Genomic DNA, 18,145 nt, shown 5'->3' with positions numbered 1-18,145 from the left:
TGTCGTAAAAGGACATTTTAAAAAATGCAGGGAGTTTTTTTCTTTTTATGGTATCATTATACACACATAGATGCACGTGTTCCTACAGTGCCATTTCTAGTCGCCACGCACACATGAATAAAAAGTGGCTTCATACTTTTTGTTCCACACGCTCCATCTGCCTTTTGTTTATTAATCTGTGGCTACCATAAACAATGTTATTTTTTCTATTAACAAACAAAACTTCAAGTCCTTGATTATAGTAAAAATTGATGTCTAAATATAAAAAATATAATTAAATGCAAACACCAGAAAAGACTAAATCTATTTAAACACTATTTTATTACATTTTGATCTAGTTAATAAAATTTTCACATGTGCAACTGAAATTTAAAATATTGCCTGTATTCATTTCTATAGCTCCATTGCACAATGTAGGTAAAATTTTATCAGCGAGACCGTTCAGTTGCGACATCTACGATAATTTTGTTATTGCTACATTTTGAAAGGTGTATGAACTACAATATAATATTTAACAGAACAATATCAAAAACACAATATGATGACAACAAAACGAAAGTTATAACAGATAGACTTATATAATTATAACAAAACTTAAAAATAATTAAAAAAATTTTATACTAAACAATATAAAATTATTTTTAATTTTTTTTAAAATGTGTATTCATAATAAATGAGGTTTAATAAATTCAAAAAATGCATCACAGATTAAAACAAAATGTGAGCAAAAGACGGAATCAATATTACCGGACGGTAAAAATGGACAAGGAAGCCGTGCTTTGTACACAAAATCAAGAAATTATACAGTTTTATATTTAAAAAAAAAAAATCTACATTATCGTTAAGACGAGTAAAAATATTTAACCTTTTTAATGCGAAGAACTTTTTAACCTAAACCTTATTTAAAGGACGTGCAGCAGTACAAAATTATTACAAGAATAATTTGTGAATTGACTAGTTTATGAGTATGTTTTTGTAAAATTATATTTATAGAATATTGATATTGTACATATTTATATGCATTCTTAACTCAAATTTTAATAGCAGATAAATGCTTATATATTTAAAAATAATTGATTTAGGCCTGATACAATAAAATAATGTACACAGACATGGACAAGTAGAAGCCCTTCAGTATTAATAAATGATCCATTCTGTAAATGTATAATTGTTTAATAAATCAATCATGTCAACATTTTTATGTTTTTAATATGAAATGTGACAGTTATTTTGTGTCCGGTAAATCTATTGCAAGGATTCAATTTTTTTTTTCAGACGTTTTCCATGTGATTGAGCATACTAAGTAGTAACAATTACGACGAGACTTTCCAAGCTATGATCATATTTATTTATTTATGTCTAGAGATAAAATTGTAAAAAACATACTGTTACACTTATGGACGTAACTTTACAGAGTGCAGATTGCTCAAGCTTTTCATATACGGTATATATTATTAAGAGCGACATTCCTTATATACAAATATAATTAAGAAAAAATAGTAATTAATATTAACAATTTTTTTCGAATGGTTTAGAATTTACGAATTTATATGACGGTTAGCGTTTTTATTTCATTTTCTATTAAGTAACAAATTAAATATTTTAATTTATTGCTTACAAATTATTCTAGCTTATAATAAAAAAAAGTGTACAACAAATATACATCACCATAAATACACCATACAGTACAACCCATTTAAAAAGAAAAAAAAACAAATAAATTAAACAACATTTCAGCAACTTTTGTAAAAATTACAATTTTTTGAAAATAACAAAAATATAAAAACAACATGTGACTTAACTGTTTTGTGGACGAAATTTGAACTATTTAGTTTTGTTGCCTCAGTCGTGGATTTCGTGGACACTGCATCAGATGCCTTTGCCACGGCAGGTCCCGAGCCAGCACGTTTGTTAGGCAGTATGGACACTTCCACTCATCAAAGCTTAGCGCTGGAATAAACCATAGCATTTTTTGCTCTTAATACCTACTAAAACGTGGAAATGTAGACATTCATTTTAACCTTATGCTTACTGCTAAATATATATATTTGCGTTATAATTTCCTTAGCTTAGCGAATATTAAAAAGCGCAAAGGCAATAAAATGTACTGCCTCTTATCGTAGATGATTATTACTCAATTATTATTTTATTTAGAAAAAAAAACGTCTTTGTTTTCTACGATAGCTCTGAGCATTGGCCCAAATGCCCAACGCCATAAAGAGGTTTATGCTATTACTGCGCAGTCCGAGCATTACTTTTAAATTATCGATCACTGCATTTACTTCTTGTCTTGTGATTTGGGCAGTACATTTTAGCTTCTAGTTGAAGATGTACCTGTTTTAAGACAAATTTATTTGAGTACTTACGGATACAGTTGACGTGATAGTCGCTCTCGTCCGAACGCAGCGCCGCTCCACACTTCTGACACGCCTTCCAGAGCCCCTCGCTCAGCGAACACTCATCTATAAAGTATTGATAATAACATTTAGTGAAGAGAAAAGTTTAACTTACGCGCAGATATCGACAAATTGTTTTGAAGGGAGGCTTCTAACTACTAATGAAATGTAGGCAACGTCGCGGGTACCAGGTAGTGAAATAGGTATAAAATTAAAGAACGTAGTTTAGGTATGCCGACCTAGTAAATGTGCGTGTAGAGCCCGTGCCTCTAACGCGAGATGGCAGTGTGGGCAGCGCGCGAGCAATACGCAGCGGCGCCAGTAGTGCGCCTCCAGTGCCGCAGCGCGCACTCGTCGACCGCACCACGAGCAAGACGTACTATATGGTATAAAATGTACTTATCAATAAACTAAACTGTTCTCTTTGAAACTGACAAAAAAATTTCAAGAGCCAGCCATACACAAGTTTTTTTTTTCTGAAGTGAACGTTAACATTTTAAATTTAAGCACTTCAAACCTTTAAAATATTAGACCGGGCATGAATTTCCAAACTATTGCTTTATGTTCTATGGAATCAAATCAATTGTATTTAAGCTGTCTTTAAAATACTTTGAGGTGTGTTTTTCTGTTCAATAATAGATTATATAGTTAATGTGATTTTTTATATCATTAACATTTTAGAAAATTAGAATAAATCCAGATCACTTACTTGCAAGCTGGTTCTGGTGTGGTTTCACTGCTGGCATCAACACCAACCGCTTCGTAACTTTCAAACTGCTGTTCATTATTAGACATTTGCTGTCTCCTTCCTGCAACACGTTCTAAAATATTAAAACATTTCATTTTAAAATAGAAGTGTAGTCCTAAAATAACTTTTTAATTCGACAAATGAAAACATATAACAGTATCTTACCAGGGCTGTAATATCCACTTTCATCCATTTGACTATGTTCGTCTAAATATAAATTCCTAACTCCCGCCACCAGCTTTGGTGACTCCAAACCTACATCCCTAAAATAGTCAGCCTTAAGTTTAGGAGAATCTAGACTTCTACTGTCCGAATCGCATCTTAGATCATTCCTAGACATCTGCGGAGAGTCCATAGGCAACGAATCCATACTTGGCAGATCATTTTTTGAAGTTTTTGGTGAACCAATTGTTGGAGAATCTCTGTATTCTAAATGTAAAGGTTCATAAACGGTAGCAGGTCTTTCTTTTAATTGAGGCTTAGCGGGATCATGGTCGTAATGAATCATGGAATGACGATTTTCTACATTTCGATTCGTTCTACGATATATTACTTCATCTTTTTCATTTTCTTCAAAATGCACCTGAAAATATTACGTTTTTATGTTATATTCAGCTTCTATAGAACTATAAAAATGTTAAAGCGGTAGGTTTGAATAATACCTTTTCATTACCAGCTTCCGACTGTCTTGGAGAATGTTTTGGGCTAACTGCGCTATCTAATCTTAATTTATTATAGCCTGGAAACCTTGAGCCATCTTTTGGTTTCACAGTAGGTGTATACCTTTTAGTTGGTGATTTTTTTAAACTGCTTTTAGTTCTTGATGTTGTAAAGCTACCACTTAAGCTTGAAGGTGCTAACGTAGACCCACTTGCACTAGATTTTAAACTATACGATGACGTAGCATCTAATGATGATGTCATGCCAAACGATGTGGTCAAACCGCTTACAGTTGTTCCACTTCGAGTCGAGTGACTAACACTTGCTTCGAGATTAGAATCCGCTGTTGATTGATCTCCGCCGTTAAGAATTTGTTCATCACTTGGTGCTTGATTTAGCATTTTCTGTGAATTAATTATAGTTAGTAACCAACGACTATATATTGTTAAAAAAAACAACGATAGCTTAATTAAGAATGGTAATCTTTACTAATCTATTACTAATCTTACTAATATTAATTACTATAAGATTTGATTGTTTGTTTGTTTGCATGAATAGACTCCGAAACTACTGAACCGATTTGAAAAATTATTTTACTGTTGGGAAGCTACACTATCCGCGGGTGATATGGGCTATATTATATTTTCAAAAAAATTAGGGGTAAAAATTATTTTGAAATTTTTGTTAAATACCCATGGGAAACCGTGACGGGTACTGGTTATTAATACGATATTACTATTTAAAAACATAAAAGAAACCTGCATATCTATCCTATCAAACTGTTGGAAGAGATGTCGGTATATGAGATTTCTTCGTGTAACAGCATCGTCTGGGGGTAGTTGAGCCCTCACAACTCTTGGAGACCTGGCGTAGGCAGCTAGGAGTATCCGCTCTGCCGCAGCCCGCACCGAACCCGCAGCGTGCTGGGCTCCTGCAGCACCACATTCGGCCAGGCGACGGACCGTTAGACCACTAGAAAGAACATAAAAAGGACATCACTATCAATTGGTAGAAAAATACTTGCGGTTAATTTATGAAAATTAAATGCCTAGCATTTATTTAATCTTAAGATGATTATACACTCTTAAAGAACGTCGAAAATATTTAGACTTCCAAGACTAACGAAAAGTCAAGGTAACAAAAACATTAACCATCAATTTAAAAATTGATCTTACTTACATCTTACATTACATACATAGGAAATGTACCCAGCAAACCTAATTTAGTCATAAATATATAGTATGATAATCAATGTAGGTTACATTGTGTTTTATATCAATGCCCTATATAGGAACGGAAGAGGTAGATAATAATTTGCAACTAATAACCTTGTTGTATTTTGAGAATGAATAATTTTGATAATGAAATAATTTTATTTATGTGTTAACGACTTGATATATATGGTCGATTATTTAAATTAAAATTTTTTTTCTTTATTTTCAATTCTATGTTAGGGAAAGACTATTAACTGCGTTTTTAACCGACTTGAAAAAAAGGAGGAGGTTACTCAATTCGACCGTATATATTTTTTTATGTATGTTCGGGGATAACTCCATCGTTTATGAACCGATTTTGATAATTCTTTTTTTGTTAGAAAGGAGATATCTTTAGTTTGGTACCATGATGAGGAAAGCAGGATCTGATGATGGAATCCCAGAGAAATCGAGGGAAACTCTCGAAAATCCACATTGATTTGATAATGCGTATTTACTTGACTATTTTTTCGTCTATCTACGTTATATTACTTGTCGATATAATTAAAGTCGGTTTTTCTTCGTATACTAGTAAATTTTCTTCACTATACTAGTAAAGTTTCTTCCTATCAAAGGACTGGGTTGAAACTTTATTTGTTAACTACACTGTGGAATAACGAAAACATGACTACGATTTTCTTTTGAAATAGAAAACCTATAATAGTCTTACTTTTAAAACATTTTCTTGACAAGCATTCTGACTCTATTTTTAAATTCGTCTTCTAAAGAAGAATTTATAACTTGAAAAGTCATCGGTGATTTTTAAAAATGTAACATTTTACTGACCTATTTTTATCAGTAGAAATACCATGACTTAGAATTAACTGTTCTAACATCTGGAGACGGGAGAGAGCGAGACGAGGATGCATAGACGCAGCCACGGGACGGACCAGTTGCTGCGGTATTATGTGTAAACTCCTGAAAATACCAATAATTGAAAGTTAGATCGTTAGTACATGTTTATGATTATTTATTTATTTATATATGCATAAAAATCTTAAAAGTAACATTACAATGAACTCAATGCGTTAGTTAAGTTGATCACAAATTCTACATCTATCTATAGATTTTTGTATACGAACAGCATTAAATTTAACAATTAATTTAAACAGTTCAATAAAATCAATTAAAAATAATAATACCTAGACTAGAACCGAAACCAACAGCTTGGTTTACTCCATTACAGATGTATATTGTACCGAGTAACAACTATTTGTAAATAACTAATCACAGTCATCATGATTACAGCAGCCTTTCGCAGTCCACTGCTGGACATAGGCCTCCACAAGTTCGCGCCAAAAATGGCGTGAACTCATGTGTTTTGCCCAAAGTCACCACGCTGGGCAGGCGGGTTGGCGACCGTAGGGCTAGCTTTGTCGCACCAAAGACGCTGCTACCCTCTTCGGCCTGTGTATTTCAAAGCCAGCAGTTGGATGGTTATCCCGCCATTGGTTGGCTTTTTAATTTCCAAGGTAGTAGTGGAACTGTGTTATCCCTTAGTCGCCTCTTACGACACCCATGGGACGAGAGGGCTATATTCTTTGATGCCGTAACCACACAGCATGTAAATAACTAAGCTAGCTGTGTATTAAATCAGTTCCAAAGATTAAAGGTTAAAAAAATATATTAAATAAATAAATAAATATTAATAAATATAAATAAATATAAATAAATATGAACGTGTGTGTATGTTACACACGGTCATCTGTTCCTAAAATAAGCAAATTATGCTTGTGTTATAGGTAACAGCCAACTGGTATAGCTACATATATTTTTTTCTCGATAAACATACATATAAATAAATATGTATATTACACCCAAACTCGGGGTGGGAATCGAACGCACAATTCCCGGAGCAAAAAGTGAAATTGATAAGCATTCAGGTGACATTAGGTAAGGCATCAATTTTTATAACTTACCTAACAAGTGGACAATCAGCAACAGTGAGAACGGTGTGTTGTGCGGTGGAGTGTACTCGTGGCGCAGGGTCTCCGCATGCGCGCAGTAGTTCAGGGAGAAGCTTCTCCAGACAACGTCCTACTTCTGCAGCACAAACTCTGGAAGCGTATATAGTATTACTACTTTTATTCTTTACTAGCCGTGCCCGCGACTTCGTCCGCGTGGAATTTAACAAAAAAGTTATTGTCAAGTCGCAGAGTTATAAAATAAATAAATTTCTAAAATTAAAGTAGCCTAAGTTACTCCTTATTACATCAGCTATCGGCCAGTGAAAGTCCCGTCAAAATCGATCCAGCCGTTTCAGAGATTAGCCGGAATAAACAGACAGACAGACAGACAGACAAAAATTGTAAATTAGTAGCGGTCATTTTAATATTACAAACAGACACTCAAATTTTATTTATTTGTATTAAAAAAAGTTTCACCTTTGTAAGTCATTGTAAATAATGTAAAGAAAAAATAATAATAATAAATTTGTGTAGAAGAACGATAAATATTATAACTTTTTCTTATATAATAAATATGCTGTAATTCTTTTACTTGATGGTAATTTTAAACCTACCAATTTATTATAGGAAACAATACAAATTAACAGAAGTATTATAGTTTTAAACGATTACTTTTGTTACATATATCTAAAAACTTACCGATCTGGTACAAATTCCTTGAACAGAACTCTAACGACTTCATTAGCTTGACTGTACACGGAGAACACTTTATCCCTTAGCGCTCTTTGAAGCAACGTTGCAGCCGCCCTTGCTGTTTTGTTCGGCGAAGTCTTCGTACTGCCGTTTGTTGGAGACGTCAGTTCAGCTCTGAGACGAGCAAGGCCCTCTTCCTTATCCAGATAGTTTTTTGAGAAGAATTTTTCGACCTATAAAACGAGTTGCAAATTCTAAAGATACAATAACACAATTGATTTAAAGATATTTTTTTTAATTTAATTGTTCTAAAATAATTTTTCTTATAATAAATCATTTTATTATCTCTTTTTTATCTGATTTTTAAGCAAAGTAAAATCGTAGTTAAAGCCCAGCTTGTTTCTATTTTAATCTTAGTATCACGACAATCATTTAGATTATTGGATGTGTTTATACGAGTAGCCAAATCTCAAAATATTCTATGGGGATTTTGATAGCTTGCCATAATAGTAACTTATAAATATACCTAATTATAACATAGCATAAAAAAGATTATAATATGAGAGTGTCGTATACTCGTAGTAGGTACTAATATACTTAATTACTTATCCAACTTACCAAGGGGTATCCAAATATAAGTATGGGTAGTGCAGCCTGTTTTCGCTCTCGTTCAGTAAGGCGATGTGGAGCACGAACGTGAGACGATGCGCTGCCAGCACTGCACTCTTCCTCACGAGCCTCGCGCGCCTCGCGCAGGTACTCATTGGTGTGGGAACTGTTGGGTTCGATTCTAAAGTCATTTAGAACTGGGTGATTCGGTGCTGTGACAATGTATTATGAAGTGGTTGAGTGATTCATCGGCTGGTGATAGAAATGTGACTTTGGAATTTTTTAAATATTTTGTGAATAAAGCTACATGACAAGCATTTTTTCGGAATTCGAACCTTTCTAAACAATCCATTCCTAATTTTTTTTTTTAAAGCGAGTGGCAAAGATCTTGTAGAAAAAAAAAATGCATTAACTTGAAATTTTTCGTAAATGGGTATGTACTTTATTAATTTACCAATTATATTATATGTACTTATCTTAAATTACGTCAAAATTAGTGTTCAAAAACATCAACATAGTTGAAGCAACGTAGGTCTATAATTAAGTAGTTTTGTTTTACTCGTAAATACGTTTCGAACTTAGCTGCGACCGAAAGCATAATGAGAATAACAAGTATACGAAATTTCTCTCACAATATTACAAAAAAAGACATGTTATTTATAATTTTTAAATAAACTGCTGTAGTATAATTAATGTAAGTTGCAAATGATCTACACTAAACAGGTGTAATACGTACTGTCTCAGAGCTGGTAATAATCGTTCTTCATAAGCTTCAAACGTAGATCTTGGTCCTGCACTTTTGTTTCTACGTCTTACAAGAGTACCTGAAAGAGTAAGTGATATTTATTATAGTCCTGGTTTATGTAACAAATAATTAACCAGCTCATTTCTGTGTATAATATTGTCATCATATCCTTTAGTAGAAAGAACCTTTGTATTTATGACAAATATCGTTAAAAAAACGAACAATTTGACATCTCTTACGAAACTCCTTTTATTGTCTACGCTTTATCAAAGTTTGCTAAAAAAAGATATTTACCATTGGCAGCGTTAGGTGTTATACTTCTACGTGGACTATCTGTTTCTCTCCTCAACTCTTCTTCTTGTTCTTTCTTTTGTACTTCTTGTTTTTCTTCTAGGGCCGGTGCGATTGGTTGGATAGGTTCAAGTTGTACTTCTGTATCATCTTCTAAAGTTTGGACGGGTGACTGAGGAAAAATTAAGTCAGTATAAATCTACACAGCTAATTAGTACAAAGTCAGTCTCAATTATCAAAAAAACTATATTTAAGGATGCGCCGTACATATTTTTAAACTTTTTCAAGCTCTATTAACGCTTTTACTAACACGGGACGTACCACAATCGTTATTTTGAGCCTCCGAATATTTCGGTGATGTTGCAGACGCTATGGTTACAGTGAGAACCGTATTAGTACAAAAGTTGATTTTCTGTATATTTCACATTTAATTATATGCAAATTTTATTTAACTTCTATTCTTACAGCAGAAATTTGATGAGTATCCATTTCATCAACACTATTAAATTCATCTTCCGGTTCCGGGAGATGTTCTATCGGCGGGACAGGTGAGGGAATATCGATGCTTTGCACTCCGGCGGCGACGGACGGCGAGAGATGGTGAGAGAAGTCATACGCTTGAGGCATAGATGAGTCGTTACGTGTGTCCGGCTGGACGAACCAAACATTTTAATCATTTATCTTAATAGGTTAACACAAACTTTGAAATGACCAGATATTTTTCGAATTGTATTTAATTTATTTATGGCAAATATTAAAACGCAAAAGATTATGAAAAGTAATTAAAAACTAATGTTAGATATTGATAGCTATAGATCCAGATTAATACTTAGGGTTTATTTTTCATTTAATTTGACGAGAGACTTCGTGGATTAAACTACTAATCATAAACACAGAGTCATGACTTCATTTGTATATTTATAAGCAACTTACGCCTTCATCTTCAAAAAGTCTTTTTAACTCGGGATCTTCTTTCACTCCCATTAGTGCATCTGCTATTCTATCTCTCATTCGTCTGGCCAATTCGAAGTCATCTCGAGCTGCAGCTGTTCTCTTACGTAGCCTCCACCTTCCGATCCTTATTCCAGCCGCTGCTAAAGCTGACCCAGCTGATTTAAGTCGTCGTGCATACTCGAAGCGTTCCTCTAAGCGTATAAGAGAGCTTATGTTACACAATAACCAAGGGCAGCGAGTTATTGTACACTATATCATTTTGTAACGTAATCATTAACCTCTTGATAAAGCCGTTTACAACAATCTACAGTGAGTTGATAATTATTACACATTCTGGAGGAGGTTTTTATGATCGTTCAAGTTCCTTTTAAACAGTTTTTTATTTATTTTTACGACGGCTATCGAATTATGATCGAATATTAAATTACGTGCACGTTACTCACCAGCAACAGCAGTTTTCTTCTTTCTATCTAGCATGCGCACCAGATCAGCTATCTCATTGTCTACATACATCACAAATGCCAGATCATCGTAGGGTGAAAAGCAGACTTCAGCTTTCTTTACAGGAGGAGACTTTGTAACATCTTCTATTTCATCGCCAAGAACATTAACAGCCATTAATGCTACCTGGAGAATTTTAATATAAATGTTTTATGTATCTATATCTATCTTTTTATAGCAATACGCCGAAACTATCAAATGAAAGTTAGCCTAATTTGATTCAATCGTACAAAATATGATACTCGAATTTTTTTATCCCGAAATACAGTTCGACTCATTCGGGAGAGATATGGAAATATAAATATTTATGTCCTTATGTATTATGATTTTTTTTATCGTTTTTTTGTTTTGTTTTAAATAGACTACATTGAAGGTTGTCTCACTAATACTTAAAGGTCTACAGAAATAATTTGAAGATACGGCTTGTTTACGAGCCTGAACATCAAAAAATCTTCAATAATTGAAATTTAAAAACCAAAACGGTTGAGTTATCATTCGTAATTAATACCTGATCATCTTCTTTCGATGGTGGATGTGGACCAGACAAACGAAGCTTTACAAATCTGGCAATGGTGGGTTCTGATAGCGCTGCTGATCTAAACGATAAAGATTATTTCAAAATTTTCGAATTCTTGAATAGTTTGATAATAATTGTGTTTGCAGGCAAACGAAGAAAAACCGACTTCAATTTTATCGACAAGTAATACAACGTAGTACGGTAGATGAAAAAATAGTCAAGTAAATACGCATTATCAAAGATTACTCCAAAATTTTTAATCAGATCTCGATGAAATTTAAATGTGACCACATGATAAACATCAGCTTTCGATTAAATTAAAAATCATCAAAGTCTGTACACCCAGTTATGCGGATTTTAGAAAGTTTCCCTCGATTTATCTGGGATTCCATCATCAGATCCTGGTTTCCTTATCATGGTACCAAACTAGGGATATCTCCTTTCCAACAAAAAAAGAATTATCAAAATCGGTTCATAAACGACGGAGTTATCCTCGAACATACATAAAAAATATATATATACGGTCGAATTGAGTAACCTCTTCCTTTTTTTGAAGTCGGTTAAAAACTAAATTGGAAACTCTGAAAACTAATTAATTAAATAGCGCCATCTACCAGGCTTTGATTTCAAAGGTAAGTTAAAATGTATCTACATGTATAACTTGAGGAAAATAGTTATTGCATTCCTTTATTTCTTTCGCATGCATGGAGAAAAATCGCTACGCTTATGGTATGGTAATATTACAGGATGTATCACTCAAACGGTTATTGGCTTGAGTTGATTTGTCTCTTTTACCTGACTATATAGCGTAATATATCTTACCTAAGTTCTCTAGTTCGAGCTTGCGGTGCTGGTTTGGCAAGAGCAACGCGTCCGACACTTGTGTATGTAGCCCCGCATGGTGTAGCTGCTCCTTCCGATACTAAACCCCCTGAGACTAATACCTCTACGCACGCCGCTGTATGCAAAAATAGATGGAATAAATAGTTATTGTAGAGACCAATTGAAATTCTTGGAGTATTGCTTCAGTTTAGTATAATAAAAAAAAATATAATTTTTGGATAACTCCCTAAACAAACATTTCAGAAACAGAGGGCCAGACCTTCATAATTTTATAAAAGCTGAAAGTTTCTTGGCGCATGCTCCCAACGCAACTAGAATTAATGGCCAAATATGTAGACACGAAATTGCTTCGCGCTCGCACCCACGACCAACCTTAGCGTTTGTTTAACCATGAGTTGGAGCAAAAGTATAAATAGTTAAAGCTGCGTTCCTTATCCTTTCTCCTACAGGGAGAAAGAGGCCTATGACCAGCAGTGGGAAATTACGGGCTGAATAAAATTAATAGTTTAGCGTTAGTAGTATAATCAATCTCACGTATGATCTGATGGTGAGCAAGTAGCTGGAGCTTGTGTATGCTGGTGACTGACTGCAGGCGGAGCAGCAGTTCGTGTGGAGGTGGTCCTACGCTTCTCCAGCCGCGCGCTGCCGGACCTTGCGCGTTCAACTCGCATGCTGGATACGAGCTGTCTTCGCCTTGGCGCACACAACGAACATAAATTTTAGAATAATAATAATCCATGTGTATAAAACTATTACGATTCATTTATTATAAATACGAGTATGCTGACTGGACATACGTTCCCCTGGTCTGCGAAATGGCAAACGCATGAAGTTGGAATATTCATAACTTTTTTTAGATTTTTTTTAATTTGCTACGTAATTTACTTAATTTTTATATCATAAGAATCTTCTACAAATCATAAGGAAACTTAAAAAAAACTGAGCCAGATTGCTCCCAGCCGTTATCGAACTTAGCGTATTAGCAACAAACACATTTTGCTATTCAATTTTATTTACATAAATAACATAATAAAAAAAAAACCTTTTATTAAACTGGGGTACTTCCGTTTTGGGCTTTATATAGATAGATTAATATGTGAAGCAAAAACTCTGTACCCCTTTTTACGGAAATTAGGTACGCAGACGGAGGAGTATGAAATTTTGCACACTTATAGTTTACTAGCTGCGCTTTTTTTTTGGTGTACCAACTCAGAAACCTTTATGGGCTTATGCACAACACTTTGATTGAAGATCATAACATAATCAAATGCATAGATTACGATTCTATAAAGTACATACAGACAAACATTCATTTTTATATTTATAGATATAAAAGCTCGGTCGAATAGCAGTAGCCGGCAGACGTTGTCCTGCTCGGAAAACAACTACCAAATTCGATAGCCTACATACCGATAACAGCACCACCTACCCAGTCCGATTGAGATAAAAACTACCCTATCTTCCAATTTGAACCAAATTACATATGCTTACAAAACTTGATAAAAATTGGTTATAGTTTCGGAGTTACAAAATTTTAAAAAAAGCTTCTATATTTTTATTATTTTTTGGTTTTCTTTACTTTAAAATTGTAACTATGGTTGAATTTCGCCCTAGGGCGACCACTAGTACAGATAGATAGATATATGAAGGCATACCATAGCCGAAATTATACGTAAAAAAATTAAGTAGTATTAAGTAGAGTTCATTATTATTTACAGTTAATTCGTAACTATAAAATTGAAATTTTTGAAATAAAAAATTTTTGACGATATGGAAAATTATTAATAAATTACCGACTTCACTGTAAAACTTAGTCCATTGACACAAATATTGATCACATAAATAATAATTAATTTTATTTAATGTTTATTTTTTTTATTTTTACTAAGGCAGATTAGGGCAAGTATACTGTAATTAAGCTTGTAATACCGTAGTATGTATAATTATTGAATGGAAAAAATTACGATTTGAAAAAGGTACTTGAATATTAATAGGCATGTTATTGATTGGCTCGTGTAGTTTTGGGGATGGATATATAGTTTACAGAGTACGCCTACAATAATAAAAACCATTAAACGATGAAAAAAAGATACATTAAATGATTGATGTTGGTGCAAACATCAATACAATATTACAAATGCTTTTGTACATTTTCGTTTCACAAAAGTTAGCATAAAAATAATAGCTAGAACGCAAACATTCCTTCACTATAGAGCTTATTTATTATTAAAGTTTTGATTACAACGGCCCCAAGGCAGCTTCTTTAATATTACAAATGTACATTAGCTAATCATCTACTGTCGATATCGTAGACTGCGGCGTAGAACGGGATTTCGAATACCGCGTACTAATTGTTCTATTTATATGAGAAGTTAGCTCTATTGAAAACATTTGTAGTTAAAAATATTAACCCGAAAATTTAAGCATTCAAGCCTTTTTATAAACTTATTCAAGTATCAGAAGCTTCTGATCTAGACGGCAGTTGGTTGGCTCATTATTACTGTATGTTTCTAGTGAGTTTACGCAAATTCTATTTTTTTTTTGTGGACATAAAATCGCTATCATATATCATAGAAACTCTATTACAAACAGACGTTTATCAGTTTATTTATTCCTTTATCGATTTCTTACCAGTCTCAAGAAAAAACTGGCCAAGTGCGAGTCGGACTCGCGCACGAAGTGTTCCGTACCATTGACTGGGTAATATTTAGACAAAAAAAATTCCAAATATTTTTTATTTTTATTTTATCATTTATTATTAAAGTAAAGTAAAAGTACAATTAAGTATTTTGTGAATATTTCAAGTGCCTACCTGTTACCGCTTATTGATATCGAGCAAAAATACGCAAAAAATGGCGTTTTTTTGTATGGGAGACCCCATTTAAATATTTATTTCATTTTGTTACATAATTTGTGAAAATTTCAACTGTCTAGCTATCGCGGTTCTTGAGATACAGCTTGGTGATAGACAAACGGACGGACGGACGGACAGACAGCAAAGTCTTAGTAGTAGGGTCCCGTTTTTACCCTTTGTGTACGGAACCCTAAAAGACTCAAAGATAGATAGTTACAGTTTCAAAGAGTATATACGTCCATCAGGACAATGACTTATAAAAAATAACAATAGACATTATCTAAAGTTCATTTAAATTAATTTCTACGGACGACGTGATATCGCTCCGGATTCCTCGGGGTTAATTCCGTTATGACAATATTGTCTGAACGCTGTCTTGTAACCAATACAAAACGAAAATGAATGGTACATTACACCTGTGCTACAATAAATATAACACACTGCAGTAGATGTATAATGTTAATTGAATGAGAATTTCGAATTGATAAGGAAGAATTTTATAGTTTAAATTGTATTAAATAATGAATAACTTTATTATTGTGATATATAAGGGTACATTATTTGTTACTTATAGTTATCACAGACATTTTTTTTATATACAAATAGGTCGGCTAACAAGCGTATGACCCACATAATGGAAAGCACGCACGTTACCGAATTTACCCTCGATACTTACCAGGTGATCTGGCCACCTGAGTCACCACAGGAACACAACATTGCTTGAAAAAAATATTATTTAGCTGTGATCTTCTGTAAGGTTGAAGATCTGTACCCCCAGTCGGATTGCTTTAGATTTTGACCAAAATAAATTCTACTTTGCCCTCCGTCAATAACGTTGTTCCATCTTTTAAACTGTTAAGCGCGTAAAGTTTAAATGATCGATAAATTTTCTAATTTTCTGAGCAATTTATATTAGGAAAAACTTAAAAAGTTACTCGAATTGGTCCAGCTTTTCTCAAGTTTTGCGATTATTATATACGTAGCAATTTATTTCTATTTATATTGTATTATTTATTGCACTAAGTAACTTTACAATAGTCATTATAATATAGGTAGTTGGCAAGGGCGAATTTATCTCTAAAAGAGATCTCTTTCAGTCATCCCAGTTAATATCGATTGAATAAATCTTTTTACTAATGGTGGTTTGCGATTTTACTGAAATTAGTTCTAATTCCCTATTAGAGGATTGAAATTAAATATATACGCAGGCTTCTTTTAGTTAAAACATATCTTCAACTATCTAGATAACATTTTAAAGAAAAGGCTATAAAACTTAAGCTTTATTTCAATAGATATTTTTTTTACTAACACTATTTAAACTATTACTTATAAATATCCCTTAATGTTCACAAAACTACACATTTGTTAAAATTGTTTGATAATATTGTATTTATTTTATTTTAGAGCAGAACAAGAAGATATTTTTGTACATTTATTTTTAATTTCATAAATTATCAATATACAAATACAATAAAATAAAATCAACTTATCTGTTACAAATGTAATATAACTATATGTTACATACACATGTAACAGATAAGATTCTTAAAATATATATTATCAAACAATAATTTAATATTATTCAGCTGTTTTATTACAAATTATAACGAAAAAAAAAATTATAATACAAATAAAAAATACAAAAAAAATACTTACTTGTAGCATAGACGACGTGAAATGGAATACGTTTAGGCATTATCCCGCAAAGCTACCTGCATACCCTCATTGAAATTACGTGCACTTCCATAGCTATGCCATTCATTATTTGGGTCAAAAAGCTAAACAACCCATTTTTATTCGAATAAAAAAAAAAACTTTTATCAAATATTGTTAGCTACATATCTTTTACAGTGAATTTAGAATACTTTTACACATAAAGAGAAATAATTTTAAAATAATTGTAAGTCACAAAACAGAAGTGTAGTGTTGAGAACGAATAAAGTTTACTTGGAATGAAAATGTAAAGATTAAATCAATAATAGTTTACGCAGCGCCCTCCTACGTTAAGTGGGTTTTAGTATCGCCATCTAGCGGAGGGTGGAGAAAATTTCTATTGCGTTATGCAACAATAAAATACATGTATTATGTATGTCTTATAGTTTGTCTATAAAATTTGACGGGCAGGCTATTCTAAATGAAATGTCAGACTATTTTACCAACTTTGTAAAAGTGTGTTTGTAAGATTTTGTACTGCTTTTTAACTGACTTCCAAAAAAGGAGGAGGTTCTCAATTCGACTGTATTTTTTTTATGTATGTTACATCAGAACTTTTGACCGGGTGGACCGATTTCGACAATTTTTTTTTAATCGAAAGGTGGTGTGTGTCAATTGGTCCCATTTAAATTTATTTGAGATCTAACAACTACTTTTCGAGTTATATCTAATAATGCGTTTTTACTTGACGCTTTTTTCGTCGACCTACGTTATATTATACCGCATAACTTTCTACTAGATGTACCGATTTTGATAGTTCTTTTTTTGTTGGAAAGAGGATATCCCTAGTTTTGGTACCATGATAAGGAAACCAGGATCTGATAATAGGATCCCAGAGAAATCGATGGAAACTTTCGAAAATCCGCAATTACTTTTTACTGGGTGTACCGATTTTGATAATTTTTAATCTAATCGAAAGCTGATGTTTATAAATTATGTCGAGATCTGATAACTACTTTTTGAGTAATCTTCGATAATGCGTAGTTACTTGACGATTTTTTCGTCGATCTACGTTGTATTACTCGTCGATGTAATTGAAGTCGGTTTTTTTTCGTTTGCGAGCAAACACAATTATTTTAGTAGATGGTTTGTATTTTTTTTAATTTAGCAATTAATAATTAAAGTTATATTTAATTAATTAATTAATGTTAGTAATATATTATTAATAGTATTAAGTTATTTGAAATTATCAGTAGGTTTATTGCGAAGTTGACAATAAAAATCAATAAATTCTTAGATGCATTTTTGTGTACTATGTAATTTAGCAGTATATTTATAACGTTAAAATCTAAACTAGAATAAACAAAAAAGCCAATACTCACTTCGACGAATATACACATAATTTCCGTTATATATTGAAGCGTAATATATAATATCTACTCTATCTACCTATATCTAACATAACGAAAAGCAATAGAAACGTTGGCAAACCTTTCATCATGCGCATAAGGATAATATTAA

General features: G+C 32.8%; 1 protein-coding gene across 1 annotated transcript; it reads right to left on the bottom strand.

Annotated features, from left to right (window-relative positions):
- Positions 1–1,828: 1,828 nt before the first annotated feature.
- LOC123665779 (centrosomal protein of 104 kDa) lies at positions 1,829–16,667 on the bottom strand. Its single transcript, XM_045600039.1, has 20 exons — positions 16,628–16,667; positions 12,652–12,810; positions 12,097–12,232; positions 11,266–11,353; positions 10,700–10,883; positions 10,236–10,447; positions 9,768–9,953; positions 9,306–9,474; positions 9,003–9,090; positions 8,276–8,432; positions 7,664–7,890; positions 6,977–7,114; positions 5,844–5,975; positions 4,563–4,776; positions 3,807–4,208; positions 3,310–3,727; positions 3,106–3,217; positions 2,636–2,775; positions 2,367–2,462; positions 1,829–1,950 (listed from the first exon to the last, which is right to left on the bottom strand). Exons 1-20 carry the CDS (start codon positions 16,665–16,667, stop codon positions 1,829–1,831), a joined length of 3,420 nt encoding a protein of 1,139 aa, XP_045455995.1.
- Positions 16,668–18,145: the final 1,478 nt, after the last annotated feature.

Source organism: Melitaea cinxia, chromosome 24 (assembly GCF_905220565.1).
Source record: "Melitaea cinxia chromosome 24, ilMelCinx1.1, whole genome shotgun sequence".
NCBI classification, from domain to species: domain Eukaryota; kingdom Metazoa; phylum Arthropoda; class Insecta; order Lepidoptera; family Nymphalidae; genus Melitaea; species Melitaea cinxia.
Note: the sequence above shows the minus strand (reverse complement) of the source record. Positions and strands in the feature narration are given on the sequence as shown.